General features: G+C 47.2%; 1 protein-coding gene across 2 annotated transcripts; it reads right to left on the bottom strand.

Moving 5' to 3' along the window:
* Window positions 1-2,330: 2,330 nt before the first annotated feature.
* GMFG (glia maturation factor gamma) lies at window positions 2,331-12,319 on the bottom strand. 2 transcript variants are annotated; one of them, XM_075260471.1, is made up of 7 exons: window positions 12,214-12,319; window positions 7,540-7,636; window positions 7,395-7,444; window positions 6,646-6,695; window positions 5,976-6,058; window positions 4,309-4,382; window positions 2,331-2,793 (listed from the first exon to the last, which is right to left on the bottom strand). In XM_075260471.1, the coding sequence occupies exons 1-7, from the start codon at window positions 12,214-12,216 to the stop codon at window positions 2,722-2,724; spliced, it is 429 nt and encodes a 142-aa protein (XP_075116572.1). In that variant the 5' UTR covers window positions 12,217-12,319; the 3' UTR covers window positions 2,331-2,721. The 2 variants fall into 2 exon arrangements, with proteins under 2 accessions (XP_075116572.1, XP_075116573.1); XM_075260472.1 differs by lacking the exon at window positions 12,214-12,319 and adding an exon at window positions 9,394-9,505.
* Between the last annotated feature and the right edge of the window lie 5,136 nt (window positions 12,320-17,455).

Raw genomic sequence — 17,455 nt, 5'->3', positions numbered from 1 at the left:
GGCCCACACACACAGTATAATGCCCCCTTAGGTCCACACACACACACACAGTATAATGCCCCCTTAGGCCCACACACACAGTATATTGCCCCCTTAGGCCCACACAGTATAACATCCCCTTAGGGCCCCCGCAAACAGTATAACGCCTCCTTAGGGATTTGATGTTGATTTGGGTGGGGACTCTACCCCCAAACCAGTGACAGATTCTGTCCAGATTCTTCCTCCCATTCTTTTCAGCAGGAGGCAGAAATTGCAACAGGACTCTAGAAATATAATCCTCCTGCTTGGTCTTACTGCAGAATCCGCAGCTTAGGACTCCGCACTGATTAGATCCCTGAAGGATCGGGGATTCCTGGGGCAAGTAGTTCAGTAGTTCAAGAGTTCACTCCCCAACCCTTACAAATGAGCGATCACTGCCATCAGTGCTCATTGGGTACCAGCCATACTGTAGCACTGCTGCTACCCCAGCGGCCTGGGAGCTTTGCCTGCTCTTCCATGAGTTTGGGAGTCCACCCCATTTACGGAGCCTCCTAGAGCTTGGCAGGTCTACTTATAAGCATGGTGACCATGGAGGCAACAACTCTTTACACTCTGTAGGTTCTACTCCTTGAGACACTCGATGAGTGTCATTCATTGGTTTCTGTGGACCACAAAGACCCAAATGAAGGGTCAGCCCATTATAATAGGACCCAACCATAATAACCGGTCCTTCCCCGTCCTCCTCCCAGAGACTCATCTTAAGGCACCCAGAACCTCTGCCGCCCACACTTTGCAGATATTACGGAGATATTTTTACTTGGAGCGTCTTTGCTTTGCTCAGATCTCTGTGTGTTTTACTGATTCATCTTCTAATGAAGGTAATTAGGCAACAAGAACACCAAACAAATTTCAATAAAAGGCCTCGCAGTGTTCAGCAGCGGCTTGTTGGTTTTATTTCCAGGGGGACTTGCACATAATTGTAACATACATTTCACTGTATGCAGAAATCTCATCCCTTCCGTCCTGGTAACAGCGGAGAATACTTATGGGATTCTATATCCAGCACTTATTGGTTATTCCTTGTGGAGGAGGATGAGCCTTTCACCTTCCGTGTACAGAAAGAAGACGTTACCCCATGAAAAAACGCTCTCAACGGGTTCCCATAGCAAATCTCCATATTGTTATTACCCTCAGTGTCCTCAGTGCCGGATTATCGCATATTCTGGATCGTTGGTTGGTAGGGTACGTGACAATAGGTTAGACCCAGCATATCACCCCAGCCCTGCAGATAGATAGGTTACTGTCACCAGAACCAGCATATCACCCCAGCCCTGCAGATAGATAGGTTACTGTCACCAGAACCAGCATATCACCCCAGTCCTGCAGATAGATAGGTTACTGTCACCAGAACCAGCATATCACCCCAGCCCTGCAGATAGATAGGTTACTGTCACCAGAACCAGTATATCACCCCAGCCCTGCAGATAGATAGGTTACTGTCACCAGACCCCTCCATATCATCCCAGCCCTGCAGATAGATAGGTTACTGTCACCAGAACCAGTATATCACCCCAGCCCTGCAGATAGATAGGTTACTGTCACCAAGACCAGCATATCACCCCAGCCCTGCAGATAGATAGGTTACTGTCACCAGACCCAGCATATCACCCCAGCCCTGCAGATAGATAGGTTATTGTCACCAGAACCAGTATATCACCCCAGTCCTGCAGATAGATAGGTTACTGTCACCAGACCCAGCATATCACCCCAGCCCTGCAGATAGATAGGTTACTGTCACCAGAACCAGCATATCACCCCAGCCCTGCAGATAGATAGGTTACTGTCACCAGACCCAGTATATCACCCCAGCCCTGCAGATAGATAGGTTACTGTCACCAGAACCAGCATATCACCCCAGCCCTGCAGATAGATAGGTTACTGTCACCAGACCCAGCATATCACCCCAGCCCTGCAGATAGATAGGTTACTGTCACCAGAACCAGCATATCACCCCAGTCCTGCAGATAGATAGGTTACTGTCACCAGAACCAGCATATCACCCCAGCCCTGCAGATAGATAGGTTACTGTCACCAGACCCAGCATATCACCCCAGCCCTGCAGATAGATAGGTTACTGTCACTAGAACCAGCATATCACCCCAGCCCTGCAGATAGATAGGTTACTGTCACCAGACCCAGCATATCACCCCAGCCCTGCAGATAGATAGGTTACTGTCACCAGAACCAGCATATCACCCCAGCCCTGCAGATAGATAGGTTACTGTCACCAGATAGATAGATAGATAGATAGATAGATAGATAGGATGCCAAGAAGTATGTGAACCCACAGATGTCTGACATACAAGGACCTTGACATTGGGCCTCACTTGTCTCCACATAACAACCTAATTCCACATTGATCTATGGGAACCAAGAGACAACAATCTTCTTGATGAAGGGCCACTTGTACCCACAGACATTGCTCCTGGAGACTCGGGGACTGAATTCTGGAGACCTGTCAGAGAGTCAGTTGCAGCCTCATCATCATTGGACCTGCATTTCAATGCCCCAGACAATCCAATAACGCTCTATATGATGAGACCAGATTGATCCTTCATGTCTGCGACGTTTCCTGAACTCGCCAGAACCTTCCTCGCTCCGTACTGCAGAGAACACGTCAATACACAGGCGTACAAGAGAGCTCGTGTTTATTAGTCAAAAAAACGACTCAGGAAATGTAAGTCAGCGGAAAAAGGCCAGGCGTTCCTTCAGCCATTCTTCAGTGAGGTCACTGGTGGTCCGGATCTCAAACACCTGCACACGGCAGAAGACATTATCAGGTTGGGTAAAGAACCTCAAGGTATAAGACTGATTGGGCCCTAAGGCAGTAGAGGTCAGGGGCCCCTAAACACCTCTATCATGTACTTCATTTAATATACTTAAAGGGATTCTATTAAAATCAAATTTTTTCTCCCTAACATGTAGGAATAGCCTTAAGAAAGGCTATTCTTCTCCTACCTTATTATATACCACCGTTCGGTATATAATCTGGTTTTCGTCGGTATGCAAATGAGTTCTCTCGCAGCACTGGAGGCAGTCTCAGCGCTCAAACAGCACCTGTGGTGTCCCCAATGCTGCGAGAGAACTCTCCAGCACCGCCTCCATCTTCTTCAGGAACGGTCTCTTCAAGCGTCTTCTTCCGGCACTGGCTTCAAACTCCTAGGCCTCGGGCAGCCGACTGCACATGTCTGCAGGCCACTAGAAAATGGATGCTTACAATACTGTGTAAGCGGCAATTTTCTTGTGGCCTGTGGGCATGCGCAGTTGACTCTGCCCAAGGCCCGAGGCCTAGAAGTTTGGTCCCCAGACGCAAAGAAGACCTGTTCCTGACAAAGATAGAGGCGGCGCTGGAGAGTTCTCATAGCATTGGGGACGCCCACGGTGCTGTTTGAGTGCTGGGGCCCGCCCCCAGTGCTGTGAGAGAATTCATTTGCATACCAACGAAAACCGGGATTTATACCGAATGGCGACGCAGAGAAGACATCTAAAGGTAGGAGAAGAATAACCTTTTTTAAGGCTATTCCTACGTGTTAGCAAGAAAAAATTCGATTTTAATAGTAGAATCCCTTTAAAGGGGTCTTCCAGTGCCTGGTGGCAGCCGCATCCCCCAAAACCAAATACTAATAAATTATCCTCGAAAGGTCCTCCATAAAAAAAGTACCTGAGGCCAGAAAAACCCTTAAAAGAGGTTGTCTCATTTAGGAATTGCACTGGATCAGAACAACGGCCTGGCACAAGACTAAAACAGCAGACCTCTATGGACCCCACTGACTATAATGGGATCTGTCGGGTGTTCGTTCTTTTTAGCTGAAACCTGGATGAAAGTCGGACTTGAAGCCCTATCCATGGACACAGATGTGAACGCAGCCTTAGGGCCCCTTCACACGGAGTAAACGCACGTGTATTTTGGCAAAATACATGTGTAAAAATACACGTGTAAAAATCTGACTCCCATTGACTTCAATGGCATTTTTTTTTTTTACACGTGTCAAAAAACATGTCAAAATACACATCAAAATAAACGTCAAAATACACGTGTAAAATGTCATTGAAGTCAATGGGAGTCTTATTTTTACACGTATATTCTTCCACGTGTATTTTGTCAAAATACACGCGTGTTTACTATTGTGGAGGACCAGTCCTGTATCACACAGACAAGCCATTGATTTGAATGGACACTGTGTAATGCTGCATTTGCCCTGCGGGGGCACTGCAGGGAAATTAAACACTTACAGCCAGGTGTAGGTGATGTAGATGTAGTGCCCCTACCTTGGTGAGCTCTGCGATCTGTACCAGTCTGTTCTTGCTCCCGGCGTACATCATCTGCTGCTCCGGTTTACATCCTGCGTGTGACACGACACATAAGGACGGTTATATGGTTCTATAGGGACACTCCGGAGGATGCATTAAAGGGGCTCTCCCACTGACACGATCCACCACGGCTACTTCTATAGGAACCCACGAATGTGAACTGCCCGAGGTTTTACCCTCCCCCCGTCTATAGATCTGATATTATCCTATGGTAGACGTTTATAGCGGTTTCGTCTCTTGTGTCGCGTTACTATGATATAATAGCGATAATTATGGGGTGTGGGATATTGGCGGTTTTGTGCGGCACCGCGGGAGGCTCCAGCGCTACGTAAATCATATAGAAAGAAGCTTCTCGGTTTACGGGTTACTGAGCGGTAAAATGAAATGCTATTAAATGTTATTATTTGTATTATTGTGGCTGTGAAATCTGAAAGGCTTTATAGAGGAGAATTAGTGCGGAGCCGTCCTCGCCATACACAGGCAGCAAAGAGAGATAATGCTGCAAATCAGCCCCTCGCAATGGGCATATACAACGCAACAGTGCGCCAGGTCCTCCGCCGAGCTATGTGTCTCCATCGCGACAGACTACAGATCCTCCCATCTGTCCCCTATAGCTTGTAACCTACTTAATATAGTGACTGAAGGATAACGCTACACAGTGGGGAAGACTTAGAAAGACTGGAGTATCGTACACCGCTCTTAAAGGGATCCTATCATTCAGAAGGCATTTTTTCTCCCTAGCACTTAGGAATAGCCTTAAGAAAGGCTATTCGTCTCCTACCTTTAGATGTCTTCTCCGCGCCGCCGTTCCATAGAAATACAGTTTTTTACCGGTATGCAAATGAGTTGTCTCACAGCACTGGGGGCGGGCTCCAGCGCTCAAACAGCACTGTAAGTAAGCAGCCATTTTCTTGTGGCCTGTGGGCATGCGCAGTCGGACTTGTCCATTCCCGAGGCCTACAAGTTTCACCGCCTATGACGGAAGAAGACACAAGAAGAGGAGGTTCCTGAAGAAGATGGAGGCGGCGCTGGAGAGTTCTCTTGCAGCATTGGGGACGCCCCCAGTGCTGTTTGAGAGCTGGGGACCGCCCCCAGTGCTGCGAGAGAACTCATACGGTAAAAAACTGTATTTCTACAGAATGGCGGCGCGGAGAAGACATCGAAAGGTAGGAGACGAATAGCCTTTCTTAAAACTATTCCTACGTGTTAAACTTAGTTCACACGGGGGGGGCGGTAGGGGAGCTCTGTCACTCTTGGGTCAAAACCTGCGTGCCACGACTGTCGCGGCTTATGAAAGTCGCGGTTTCCCCCTCGGGAGCAGGCTCAAATGAATGGGCCGACTCTGGAAGTTGCTGCCGCCTGAAGAAAGGGCAGCCTACATAGACCACCATTGTGAGGGGGCGGATTATGACGTGGATTCCGTGCCATAATCCGCCCCTTAGGGAGAGAAAATACCTTCTGAATGATAGGATCCCTTTAATAAAGGCCCCCCTGAGGCTCCAGGGCCCGGTAGTGCTTGCTATCTCTGCACCCCCTATAGCTACGCCCCTGGATCTGACACAGCATTGTATCTGTTGTGTAGTTACAATATAACATCAATGACATTATTTTTTCGGATCACTTACCTACTGGACTGGAGAATATCATACACAGTGGGTAAGAGACGCGACCATCGTCATGCTGGTATCTATAGCTGTATACCAGGAATGTGGCCCGGAGTCAAGGAGATCACCGACAAAGCCACGAGAATGTGAGGGAAATGTACACAGTATATGGAAGAGGATAGACTATTATATTCTCCTCTACTGGGATACACAGGGCTGTGCAAAAGTTTTAGGCAAGGTGGAAAAGTGCTTTCAGAAATGGAAGGGTTAATAGTTGATTCTTGTCAATGTAAATCCCATCAATATTTGGGGTGACCTTTGTCCTTTGGAGGAGGAGTCCTGGAAGTGATGACCCGGCCCCGCAGAGCCCTGATCTCATCATCATCATCCAGTCTGTCTGGGATGACATGAAGAGGCAGACAGATTGGAGTTCTCCAAGATGGCGGCGGGAACCACCTCCCTGCCCAGTCCTGCCAAAAACTGTCTGCAAGGACCAAGAAGGACTGATGGAAGGCAAAGGGCAAAGGTCACACCAAATATTGATACAATTTACATTTCTATTTTCTTCAATCACAAAAATAATTACTGCACAGAATTTTTTTTCCCACGTGTGCTTAAAACTTTTGCACAGTAGGATGAGAAGAGGATTTTTTTTTCCAAATATAATTGTTACAGAATATTTTAAGGATATCGAGGCTGACGTTCCGGGAGCTCATTCTGTAGATCATCTGGGGAAATATCCTGAAACACAAAGAAACGTTCTGAGTTGTTTTAGTAACAGGAGGCGTCTGAGGTTCCAGGGTTCAAGGACTGTTCTTAGGATAGGTCATCAATATGGTCCGGCCCCTGGCACCCCCACTGATCAGCCTTTTATAGAGGTTGCAGTGTTCAGACAAGCGCTGTGGCCTCTTCTCTGCTTACCAAGCACAGCGCCATATATTGTATAGTGGCTGTCCTTGGTATTGCAGTTTAGCCGTATTCAATCAAATGAGACTGAACTGCAAACAGGACGTGTGACCAAGGAATGTGATGTCACGAGACCTGTGGAGCGGAAGCGGCGCTCACTCGTATACTGGCTGCTTCGTATATCTGGTTGGTGAGGGTGCCGGGTATTGAACCCCTGCTGATCTGCAACTGATAACCTATTCTAGGGGTATGTCCTTAATATTTAAAGGGGTTGCACCGTTATGGACACTAATTTCCCATCTAAAGGTCGGGGGATGAGTGTCTGATGGCTGGTGGCTCGAACGTCGGGTCCTGCAGTGATCAGGACGACAGGGCAGAATGGACCTTCTGGATTTACCATGTGGCCTTAGTTTATCATACAGAAGAGACAGAGATACGAAGCTGCAATACTCCAGTTGTCCACCAGTCGCACCATATAGCCAGGCCCACCAGAGACACGAGTTCGAGACCTCCACTTATTTTTGGATTACCTACCTCAAACTCCTCCTCCAAGACCACCAGCTGCTTCTCCTTGTCAATTTTCACTAAGAAGGAGACAAGAGTGATAAGTTCTCGGACGTCTTTCAGACCACGCTATGGAACGCGTCTCGTGTTTTCTTACTCACAGCCGGTCACTCACTCAGGATGGCGGCATTATTGGTCTCCTTCCTGAACCGAAACTTCTTCAGTCGTTCCCTGAGATCAGGATCCACGTCACACACCACCAGAGAGTCTGACTACGGAAAAGGAGCGGCACGTTATGGGGTCAGCAGCAAGTTGGATGGTCATACTAAGTCATACTAAGTCATGGACTCTTACTAGGGTTGAGCGATCGGGATTGGAGATCGGATTCCGATCAGCGATCGAGTAAATTTCACGAACGTGATCGAAATTCCGATCCCGATCTTTTCCAGCGGGATCGAGGTCAGAGGTTATCTCATGATCGGCTAAACCCTAAAAGTGACTTTTCCCATAGAGAAGCATTGACTAGGGTTGAGCGATCAGGATCAGAAAAGATCAGATTCCGATCGGCGATTGAGCAAATTTCCCAATCGGGATCGGCTGAAAAATTATCGGAAATCGGATTTTAAAATCGATCCTGAAATCTCAAGATCGGCTCAACCCTAACTTTTACTGATCTCGAAATCCCATATAAAATGCAGGGTCTCATCCTTGGCCAAGGTGTAGAACGGATACGAAGAACGTCTCTGACTCTGGAGGACCTGCCCCATCCTGCACTACATAGACAACCCACTGAGGTCAAAGGACCTGATGTAATGTCTAATTTCCCCTGTGGGGGCGCTGTAGGAATAATGAATACTTACTGTCAGGTTTCCCCAAAGAAGATCTGGTCATTGGGAGATCCCATATGAACGACCCTTTATTATCTTATCACCAAGAACCTTATTAACATGTAGGGATTTCCAAAAAAGATGGTGGGATGATATATTTTTGTGCTACACGGACACTGTATGGCGCCATCTCCGAGCTGTTGTAATGGACCGCAGGTTATGGACCCACCAGGTCACCCAATCGGTTCCACTTTGGGCCACTCCTAAGGGCTTGGACTAAGTAACCTCCCCGATTTTCACCCTTTAACCCCCCATAAGGGGATCTGGACTTCACTGTGCAGGGGACGACCAGGTCGCAACCTCTCGGAGTGGTCCCAGTAAAGGTGACAACTGGTCACGGGCCAGTGTGTAGCAAGAGAATCAATGAATATGGCCCGAGTTCATGGCCAGAGTTGTTGACAGCATGCGCTCAAAGTCAAGCCATGGTCAATAACAGGAATCAGGCAGATCAGGATGAGCAGACAAATACGTAGTCAAGAAACAATCAGTATGCAGGATAAACCAGTAGAAACCATCGCAAGAACAATCTAAGTTTGACGCTTATTGAGGGCCGAGCAGATCTAGGGAGAGGATCGCAGGCGGGAACGTCAGTCCTTAAAGTTACAGGGAGGACGGGCACATCGCCCTATGGACAGACCCGGCTGCATCAATGCATGGAGAGCCAGGAACCGCACGGTCTGCTGGGACATATAGTACGCCAGGGATCGCAGGGCCTCGGCATTACAGCTGTTGTGCACTGTAGTGGGAGTAATACACGGCCAGGAATAGGCTGTATGTGTATATATATATATATATATATATCTGACAGATGTTGCTCCACAAAGTGTTACAGCTGCTGATGCCTTGTGAAAGCCGTTGTACACTCGCTGCCACCAACCTCACAAATCTGTACACCGAACAATGCGTAAACAGCACCAAGTGGCAGAAGTGACAGCTCAGCGGGAGGGGAAGGTGTCGACATCGTCCTGCTGCTAACATGTACTAGCTATCAACACCAACAACCTCTGCGGCAGCTCCGAGGGCTCAACTAGTCAATAATATATAATAGACAACGAGCGAGAAACCAGTCATCTGAATGCCGCTCATGTCCGAAAAGACCAAAAGATCATCGGAAAAACATACAACCTGCCCAAACTACTTACGTCCTACGAATGAACAACCAGCTGGATCATTAGATTGTTGGCAGATCCCTCCGAGAGCGTCAGGATCTGCCAACAGCAGTGCAATGTGTATGGGCAGCCGCGTCACAGCGACCTGGGCCAAGACACGAAACTGCCATGCAGACAGTCAGCTGCAGTCATGGTATACGGCCTCTAGGTGGCAGCGCCGCTCAGTCCTGCCGATCACATGTCTAGTATGACTATATACTTGTCTATAGAGTGTTGTGTAGCTGCAGCCTATACTACCCATAATGCACCATGGTGGTAAAGCAATATATGATAATGTCAATGGCAAGCCTGCTGACATGTCCCGTATACTGCTATAGATCATGTCCAGGCTACATAGGATAGTATACAGCGCCCCACCTGGTGTGCGGTCGTAATAACCATATTCTGAGCAGCCGGATTCATTTGGATCAGTTTATAACCTGCCGACCTTAGTGACCTTCTGTCCTGGTGATCCCGTGTGACACAAGGGTTACTCTACCACGCATGACCCTGGCAGAGCAGGAGCGGGTTATATAACCCCACAATGTGCGCAATCTGAGGTTACGTAGTGTCTGCTATCTGTAGACCGCACCGTCTTATTCTTTGTCTTTAGCCGTTGGAGATTTCCTTTAGTTACAGATTGATCTCAGGAGTTGTCCAAGATGGTCTGTCCATAGGATAAATCATCAATAGGACATCAGTATGACACCTGGCACCCCCGCCGATCAGCTGTCCAGCATTCCCGCCATGTTATTGTAGTCCGTCCGAAAGGTAACAAAAATATATCTATCGGTGGTCAAATATTTTTGTAACATAAGGGTGCATGCACACTACGTAACGCCGGGCGTGTATGAGAGCCGTACACGCCGGCGTTACAGCAGGGCTGCCGAGCACTTCCCATTCACTTCAATGGGAGCGCTCGTAAACGCCGCTGTTACGAGCGCTCCCATTGAAGTGAATGGGAAGTGTTCGGCAGCCCTGCTGTAACGCCGGCGTGTACGGCTCTCATACACGCCCGGCGTTACGTAGTGTGCATGCACCCTTAGAGTCAGTGTATAACTGGGTAGTGATGTCATATGCATTGTCTGGTGTTGGGCTCAGTGTCATACCTACAGTATACGGCTATGCCCCATTAGGAGCCCCATCAGGGACAAAAGTCCTGCATGCACGACCTTTTGGTCCTGCAAAATGACAGGTGCCATAACAGACCCCCTTATAGTCAGTGTTTTCTTGGGTCCATTGTATCTCTCATAAGACAGATTTGTCTTTACTGTTCGTTCCTTTCTTCTGTTCATAGGATGGACCAGCAGAATGGGGAGGAAGATGCCTTAGGTCCGGTTCACATCGGCCCCGGAGTCTCCACCAAAATCGGCAGAAAGGTCCTGCATGTAGGACTTTCCTCTCCAATGGTTTCAGTATAAAAATGGCGGACACCCTACGGTTTCAGCAGATGGACTCTCCGTAATTCGGCTCCCCCATCAGACCCAAATGATGGAGACCCGTGCGCAGATGTGAACCGAGCGTCAGACGGGAGACACTTGGGGGTGTTCACATGTAGAAATTAGACGCTGAATTTGTCAAGCAAAAAAATTCTGCTTCAGGAATTTGAGATTTTTTAGGAATTTGTCAAATTCTACACCGATGTCTTTGGAGTGCGGGAGGGAACTGAGGGATTTTAGACGGAATCCATGCCAAAGGCTCCGAAAGTCTCCGATGCAAATGGGTTTTTCAAATGTAGATTGTGAGCCCCATATAGGGATATATGATATAGGGATCACAATGTTTTTTTGTTTTTTGTTTTTCCTATCAGTATGTCTTTGTAGAATGGGAGGAAATCCACACAAACACGGGGAGAACATGCAAACTCCTTGCAGATGTTGTTCCTGGTGGGATTTGAACCCAGGACTCCAGCACTGCAGTGCTAACCACTGAGCCACCATGTTGCCCCTGTCTCCAATGCAAATGTGAACATGGCCATGGGCTATTGGCTGCAATTTGGGCCACTAAACCCCTGCTCCATAAGGACTTGTGTGTGGTCGAGTCTCTCACATCACCCTGACAGGTTCCCTTTAAAATGTTGCTGCTTTTTGTCACACAACTTTAATGCAATTTTTAATCACACAACAAATGTTACCCTGTGGCCCCGAACTTAATGTTTCACCTTAAAAAAAACACTGTATCAAAATGCATTTTTTCCTATGTAGATTTAACTGCGCTGTCTGAATACATCCTAAGGCTGAGGTTCCACGTTGCAGAAAAGTTACTTTTTTGTTGCAGATTTTGTAGCGATTTTTTGAGCCAAAGCCAGGAGCGGAACGAGCAGAAAGGAGAAGTAAAAGAACTTCCGAGATATTTCCCATAACTTCTGTATTGCAACAAAATCTGCAACAAAAAAAACATCTTTTCTGCAAGGTGGGGCCTCAGCTAGGTCTATATCATAGCAGTGCGGTTATCCGTAGGGATCATTCATGCCGCTGCTCGGTGATGTACATATAAGGTGCCGCACATATCAGATAAGGATCTCCCATAACACAACTTACTACGGCCACAAAAACACCAAGACGCAAATCTACGGCGTTTACGTGGGCGACAGCAATAAAGAATATCCCCCACTGTCACTGAGGATGGTTCGTGCAGGTGGACACGACTACAGGATAGCAGGGAAGACACGGAGGACTAAGAAAGTCCAAAATCGCAATGACATTAATGGACCCCTAGTGAGGGATATGCTGATATAGGCGGGGGCAGTGATACAAGACACATACAGTATATACCCCCTCCCCAGGATATAGCAGATCCAGAGAGACATCTTACCATCCTGCTGGGCGTCTCCTCTCTGACAAGGTTCCCCGTCGGCTGATTTTGTGCCCCTGACCTGGCTGACAGCAGGATGTGGGGGGCAGGAGGAGGAGGAGGGCTGAGGGTTTGCACAGCGCAGCACTGTCAGCTCCGGCTCTGCACATGTTCCGTTACCACATCCTGTTATTACACAAAACACCAGTTTTGTCATTTTGCTAACGCCGAAAGAAATAACTTCAAGGAAAACTTCACTTTTTAGCCACAATTTGTGATATTCTGCCGTTCAGATCTGAGTAACTTTGGAAATGCTTTGATTTCGTTTTATTGAATTGTTCTTCTCTGTTCACATCCAAAGCAGAGACACTGTAACCGGGTCACATGTCTGACAACGGGGTCACATGTCTGACCTGCTGTCTGTTACCAAAGGCAACCAGTGGAAAATTCCAATGCATGTGAATGAAGAGCACCCTCCCCCCCATTAGTGAAACGTTCCAGGCTTAAAGGGGTTGTCCAGGCAAAATTGGACAACCCCTTTAACTTTTTTTAAAAAATCATACTCACCTGTCCCCGATGCTCCGGTGTCTTCCAGGCGTGTATTGGTTCTTCTGCTCCGGGACTCTTCCGGAGTTCTGCTGAAGCCAGTGATTGGCCTGAGCGGTCACGTGACCGATGAGGTCAATCAGTGGCCTCAGGAAGACACCCGTGATGTCACAAGTAGTGGCATAGCATGACACTCGCTGATTGGCCACAGTGGTCATGTGACCGCTTAGACTATTCAGTGGCTTCAGCAGAACTCCAGAAGAGACCCAAAAGCAGAAGGACCAGAACGCATCGGGAGGACGCCGGAGCATGAGGGACAGGTGAGTATGAATTTAATTTTTTTTTCAGTTTTTAAAAGTTTAAAGGGTTGTTCATTTTTGCCTGGACCACCCCTTTAAAGGGGTATCCCCACGTCGCATACTCACCAGTCTTCGATGATGTAAATTCTATTTCTTCCGGCTTTCTTGCGTCATTGGTGGGCGGGGTCACATATGTAAAGCCAGCGGCAAGAAGTCGTCGCTTCTATGCCGCTGGCCCTGTGTGTGCGCTCCCGATGCAGCTAGGCATCGGACGTACAGCCTTCACAATGTAATACAGACCCGGCATCCGCTGTAATAGAGAGGCGGATGCCGGGGAGTGTAGACGCCGGCACAGGTGAAGCCAGCAGCGGCAGGAGGGATGCTGATATTCTGCTCCTCCGAAATCGAAAAATGACTGTGACGGGAAAGGGTTAAAGTGAGCTGAGGGTGCACGTCTGCGCTGCATTGTACATCAGCTCAGCACTAGCCTATGAGAAGGCTTTGTAAGCTTTGTTAGTCGGTGACTACAACTGAGACCTGTCACTGGAGAGAGATTTCAGCAATGTTATAATGGCTAGGACGCATAACCCTAATTATAGAGTATATACTGTAATTACCTCAACACCCTGCGGGATAACACGATACGTGCGAGCGGGACCGTCTGTATCATCCATGGCCAGATGAAGTCTATTGCAACCTTTGTGTTGGCCACTAGATGTCAGCAGAGCATGCACAAGAACAGGCTCACTTTCCAGGCTGCTGTAAATGTACAGGTACAGTGATACCTCGGTTCTCGAACATAATTCGTTCCGGGAGGTCGGTCGAGAACCAAATTGTTCGAGAACCGAAACAAAAAAACCCATCGGAAATAATGGAAACTGGATTAATTTGTTCCAAGCCCCAGAAAATGCCTATTTACTGGCCTAATTTGTATATAATATGTAGAAAAACATGAGTCTCAACAAGAAATAAGAAATAAAAGTGTATTTATTAAAACAAAAAAAATAAAATGTATTGTACAGTACAGTAAATTGTGTTTCATTTACTGTACCTGTACCAACCTTTATGGCAGGAGGGAATGAATGTGGAGGGAGGAGGGAAGGGGGATGGTTATTGTTCTGATGGGAAGTCCTCTTCAAACAGAGGGTAACTGCTCTTCGGGTGTTTCTGTTCTCTGTCTCTTTTGCTGAGGAGAATCAGAATCTTGCTCTGCAGTTGCTTGTCTGATTTCTTTACGGAAGAATTTGTCAATGGTTTGCTGTTTTTTTCTCCTTTGCAAAATTTTGCGGAAAGTGGACATAACATTGTCATTAAAAATGTTAACTGCTCTATTTGCTACCACTTTATCAGGGTGATGTTGTTCAACAAAATTGGCGATTTCTGCCCATTTAGCACACATTTCATGAATAAGGCCACTAGAAATATCCTCCACTCTCTCCTCTTCTTCAGAAGAAATTTCTTCAACCATATCCTTCTGCTGCTGTTGTTGTAGGTGCATCAGTTCCTCGGTGGTTAACTCAGCAGCGTGACCTTCCACAAGTTCGTTGATGTCATCTTGTTGAATGTCAAGGCCCATGGTCTTTCCTATGGCCACAACATCATCAACCACAGCAACATCTTCATCAACGACAGGAGCTGACTCAGGTTCTAAAGCCTCACTGTCCCTTTCGGGCCAAAGTTTTCGCCATGCAGCATACAATGTGCGATGAGTGACATTACTCCAAGCAGTGTCAATCAAGTTTACACAATTCAGGATGTTGAAGTGTTCTTTCCAAAATTCCCTCAGAGTTAACTGTGTGTCATTTGTCACTTCAAAGCACTTCTGGAAGAGGGCCTTTGTGTACAATTTCTTAAAATTGGATATGACCTGTTGGTCCATGGGTTGCAGAATAGGGGTTGTATTGGGGGGTAAGAATTTTACTTTTATGAAGCTATAGTCATCAACTAGATCTTCTTCTAAAGCTGGGGGGTGAGCAGGAGCATTGTCCATCACTAATAGACATTTTAATGGCAAATTTTTTCCTGTCAGGTATTCCTTCACTCGAGGTGCAAAAACTTCACGCACCCACTCTGTAAAGAATTGTCGGGTAACCCAAGCTTTGGTGTTAGACCGCCACATCACAGCCAATTTACTCTTCATGACATTGTGTCTTTTGAATGGCCGGGGATTGTCAGAATGATAGACAAGCAAGGGTTTTACCTTGCAATCACCACTTGCATTTGCACAAAACAAAAGAGTAAGCCTATCTTTCATAGGCTTGTGCCCTGGTAGTGCTTTTTCCTCTTTGGTTATGTAGGTGTTGGCTGGCATTTTTTTCCAGAATAATCCAGTCTCATCGCAGTTGAAGACCTGCTCAGGAACAAACCCTTCTGCCTTGACATAGTCACTAAATTCTTTTATGAAGCTATTAGCAGCCTCCTGGTTTGCACTAGCTGCCTCCCCATGCCTAGTGACGCGATGTATGCCACTTCTATGTCTGAAATTCTCAAACCAACCTCTGCTGGCTTTAAACGTGAAAGCACCTTCACCACTTGTACCAGGTGTTTCTGTGTTCAGGTCACTAAATATTTGGAGTGCTTTCTCACAAATAACAACCTCATTGATGCTGTCACCTGCTAACTCTTTTTCTTTAATGAAAATAAGGAGCAGCTTCTCCATTTCCTCCATTATCTGAGGCCTTTGCTTAGTTAACAGTGTAACACCTTTGGCAACACTGGCAGCCTTTATAACAGCTTTATTCTTAAGGAAGGTAGAGATGGTTGATTTTGGCATGCCATACTCTGCAGACAGATCCGACACACGTGTGCCCTGTTCATATTTGCCAATGATTTCTTTCTTGAGTTCAATCGTTGTTCTCACAGCTTTCCGCTTACCTTTGTCTGCATTACCACTTCTGGCTTTCTTTGGACCCATGTCTAAGGGTTAAATTCAGTGTACAGTACAGTACAGTAATTTGCAGTACAGTGCAGTACTCTCTCTCTCTCACTACTCACAATGATGACGCAGGTAAGGCGCTGGGCCGAATGAACGCCATTCGGCTCAACTCGGCTAATCTCGGACGTTCGGCTGTTCGAGTTCCAAATATTTGTTCGGATTCCAAGACAAAATTTTCTCGAATTTCCTGTTCGAATACCGATTTGGTCGAAAGTCAAGGCGTTCGAGAACCGAGGTATCACTGTATATAGAAACAGCGCCACTCTGGGCTGCAGGCTGTGTCTGGTATAGCAGCATTCATTACTGAATTGAATAGGGTTCACTTACAATAACAAAACAGGTGAAAATTTGACAGTTTGGCCATTTTTTACTGTATAGGAAAATACTTTCATATGGGTGTAGTTCAGGCAGTTTCGGAGGTGGGGGCCCAATTTGTGACTTGAATTTAAAAAAAAAAATTTCACTGTTTTGTTTGCCCCTTGGGGACTTGAACCCCCGATCATTAGATCACTATTAATCCAGCGGCACGGTTACATAGGACAGGCTCTTCCGAATATAACAGAACATCCCCCATGAAAATTAATTCCTCCGTTGCAGGGATATTAATTTATTTCACAATATGCAAATTAGCCATGTGGAGCACTGAGGGCGGCTCGGTTGCTCCAAACTGCTGCACCCCTCCCTACTCTGATGAATGACAGGGGGGGCTATGCTGAAATTTCGCCCGGCCCCGTATTTTTCTGTCGGCGTATCAGAGCAGTTTGGAGCAACATGGCCGCCCCCAGGGCTCCAGAGGGCTAATTTGCATATTGTGAAATAAACGAATATCTCAGCAATGGAGGAATGGATTCTTATGGGGGAGGGGGCGTTATATTCAGGTGAGTCTGATCTATCTGACCCCAATTCTTCAGTTTAAAGGAACGTACACCTGGAATCTGTTATAGTCAATGGGCTCCAATGGTGTGCACAATTTTGGCGGTCTGTCTGTCCGTTGTTCTGGTCCTTTGGTGGACACAGATGTGGGTATAGCATTACGGAGAAAACAAGGGACACCCTACGGAGATATAATAGTGCCCGGGGCCCTTAGACAAGTCTGCACTTCTTCTGCTCCTACAACAGGGCTCAGTAACTGGCGGTGGAACTACAACTCCCAGCATGCTCCATGCACTTCCTTAAGAGCTTCATGCAGAGTACGATAAGTATACATGCTGGGAGTTGCAGTTATACAACAGCTGGAGAGCCGACCGTTAGAAGACTGGCGCAAATGACGCAAGTGTGAACACAGCCTTATTGGTATGTGAGCAGACGGCGCGGTATTGTGTGACAGTGCCGGCCTCCCTCCCATACACAGACATGTCGCACCCTGCTCTGAGCCGCAGTGACACGGGGACCGCACTGCCGCAGTGACACACTAGGCACACTATTCACACACAGCCGCGGTCACTCACAGGCCACGCCCCTTGCATTGTTCTTCTCCCGTCAG

Source organism: Leptodactylus fuscus, chromosome 11, assembly GCF_031893055.1.
Source record: "Leptodactylus fuscus isolate aLepFus1 chromosome 11, aLepFus1.hap2, whole genome shotgun sequence".
NCBI classification, from domain to species: Eukaryota; Metazoa; Chordata; class Amphibia; order Anura; family Leptodactylidae; genus Leptodactylus; species Leptodactylus fuscus.
Note: the sequence above shows the minus strand (reverse complement) of the source record. Positions and strands in the feature narration are given on the sequence as shown.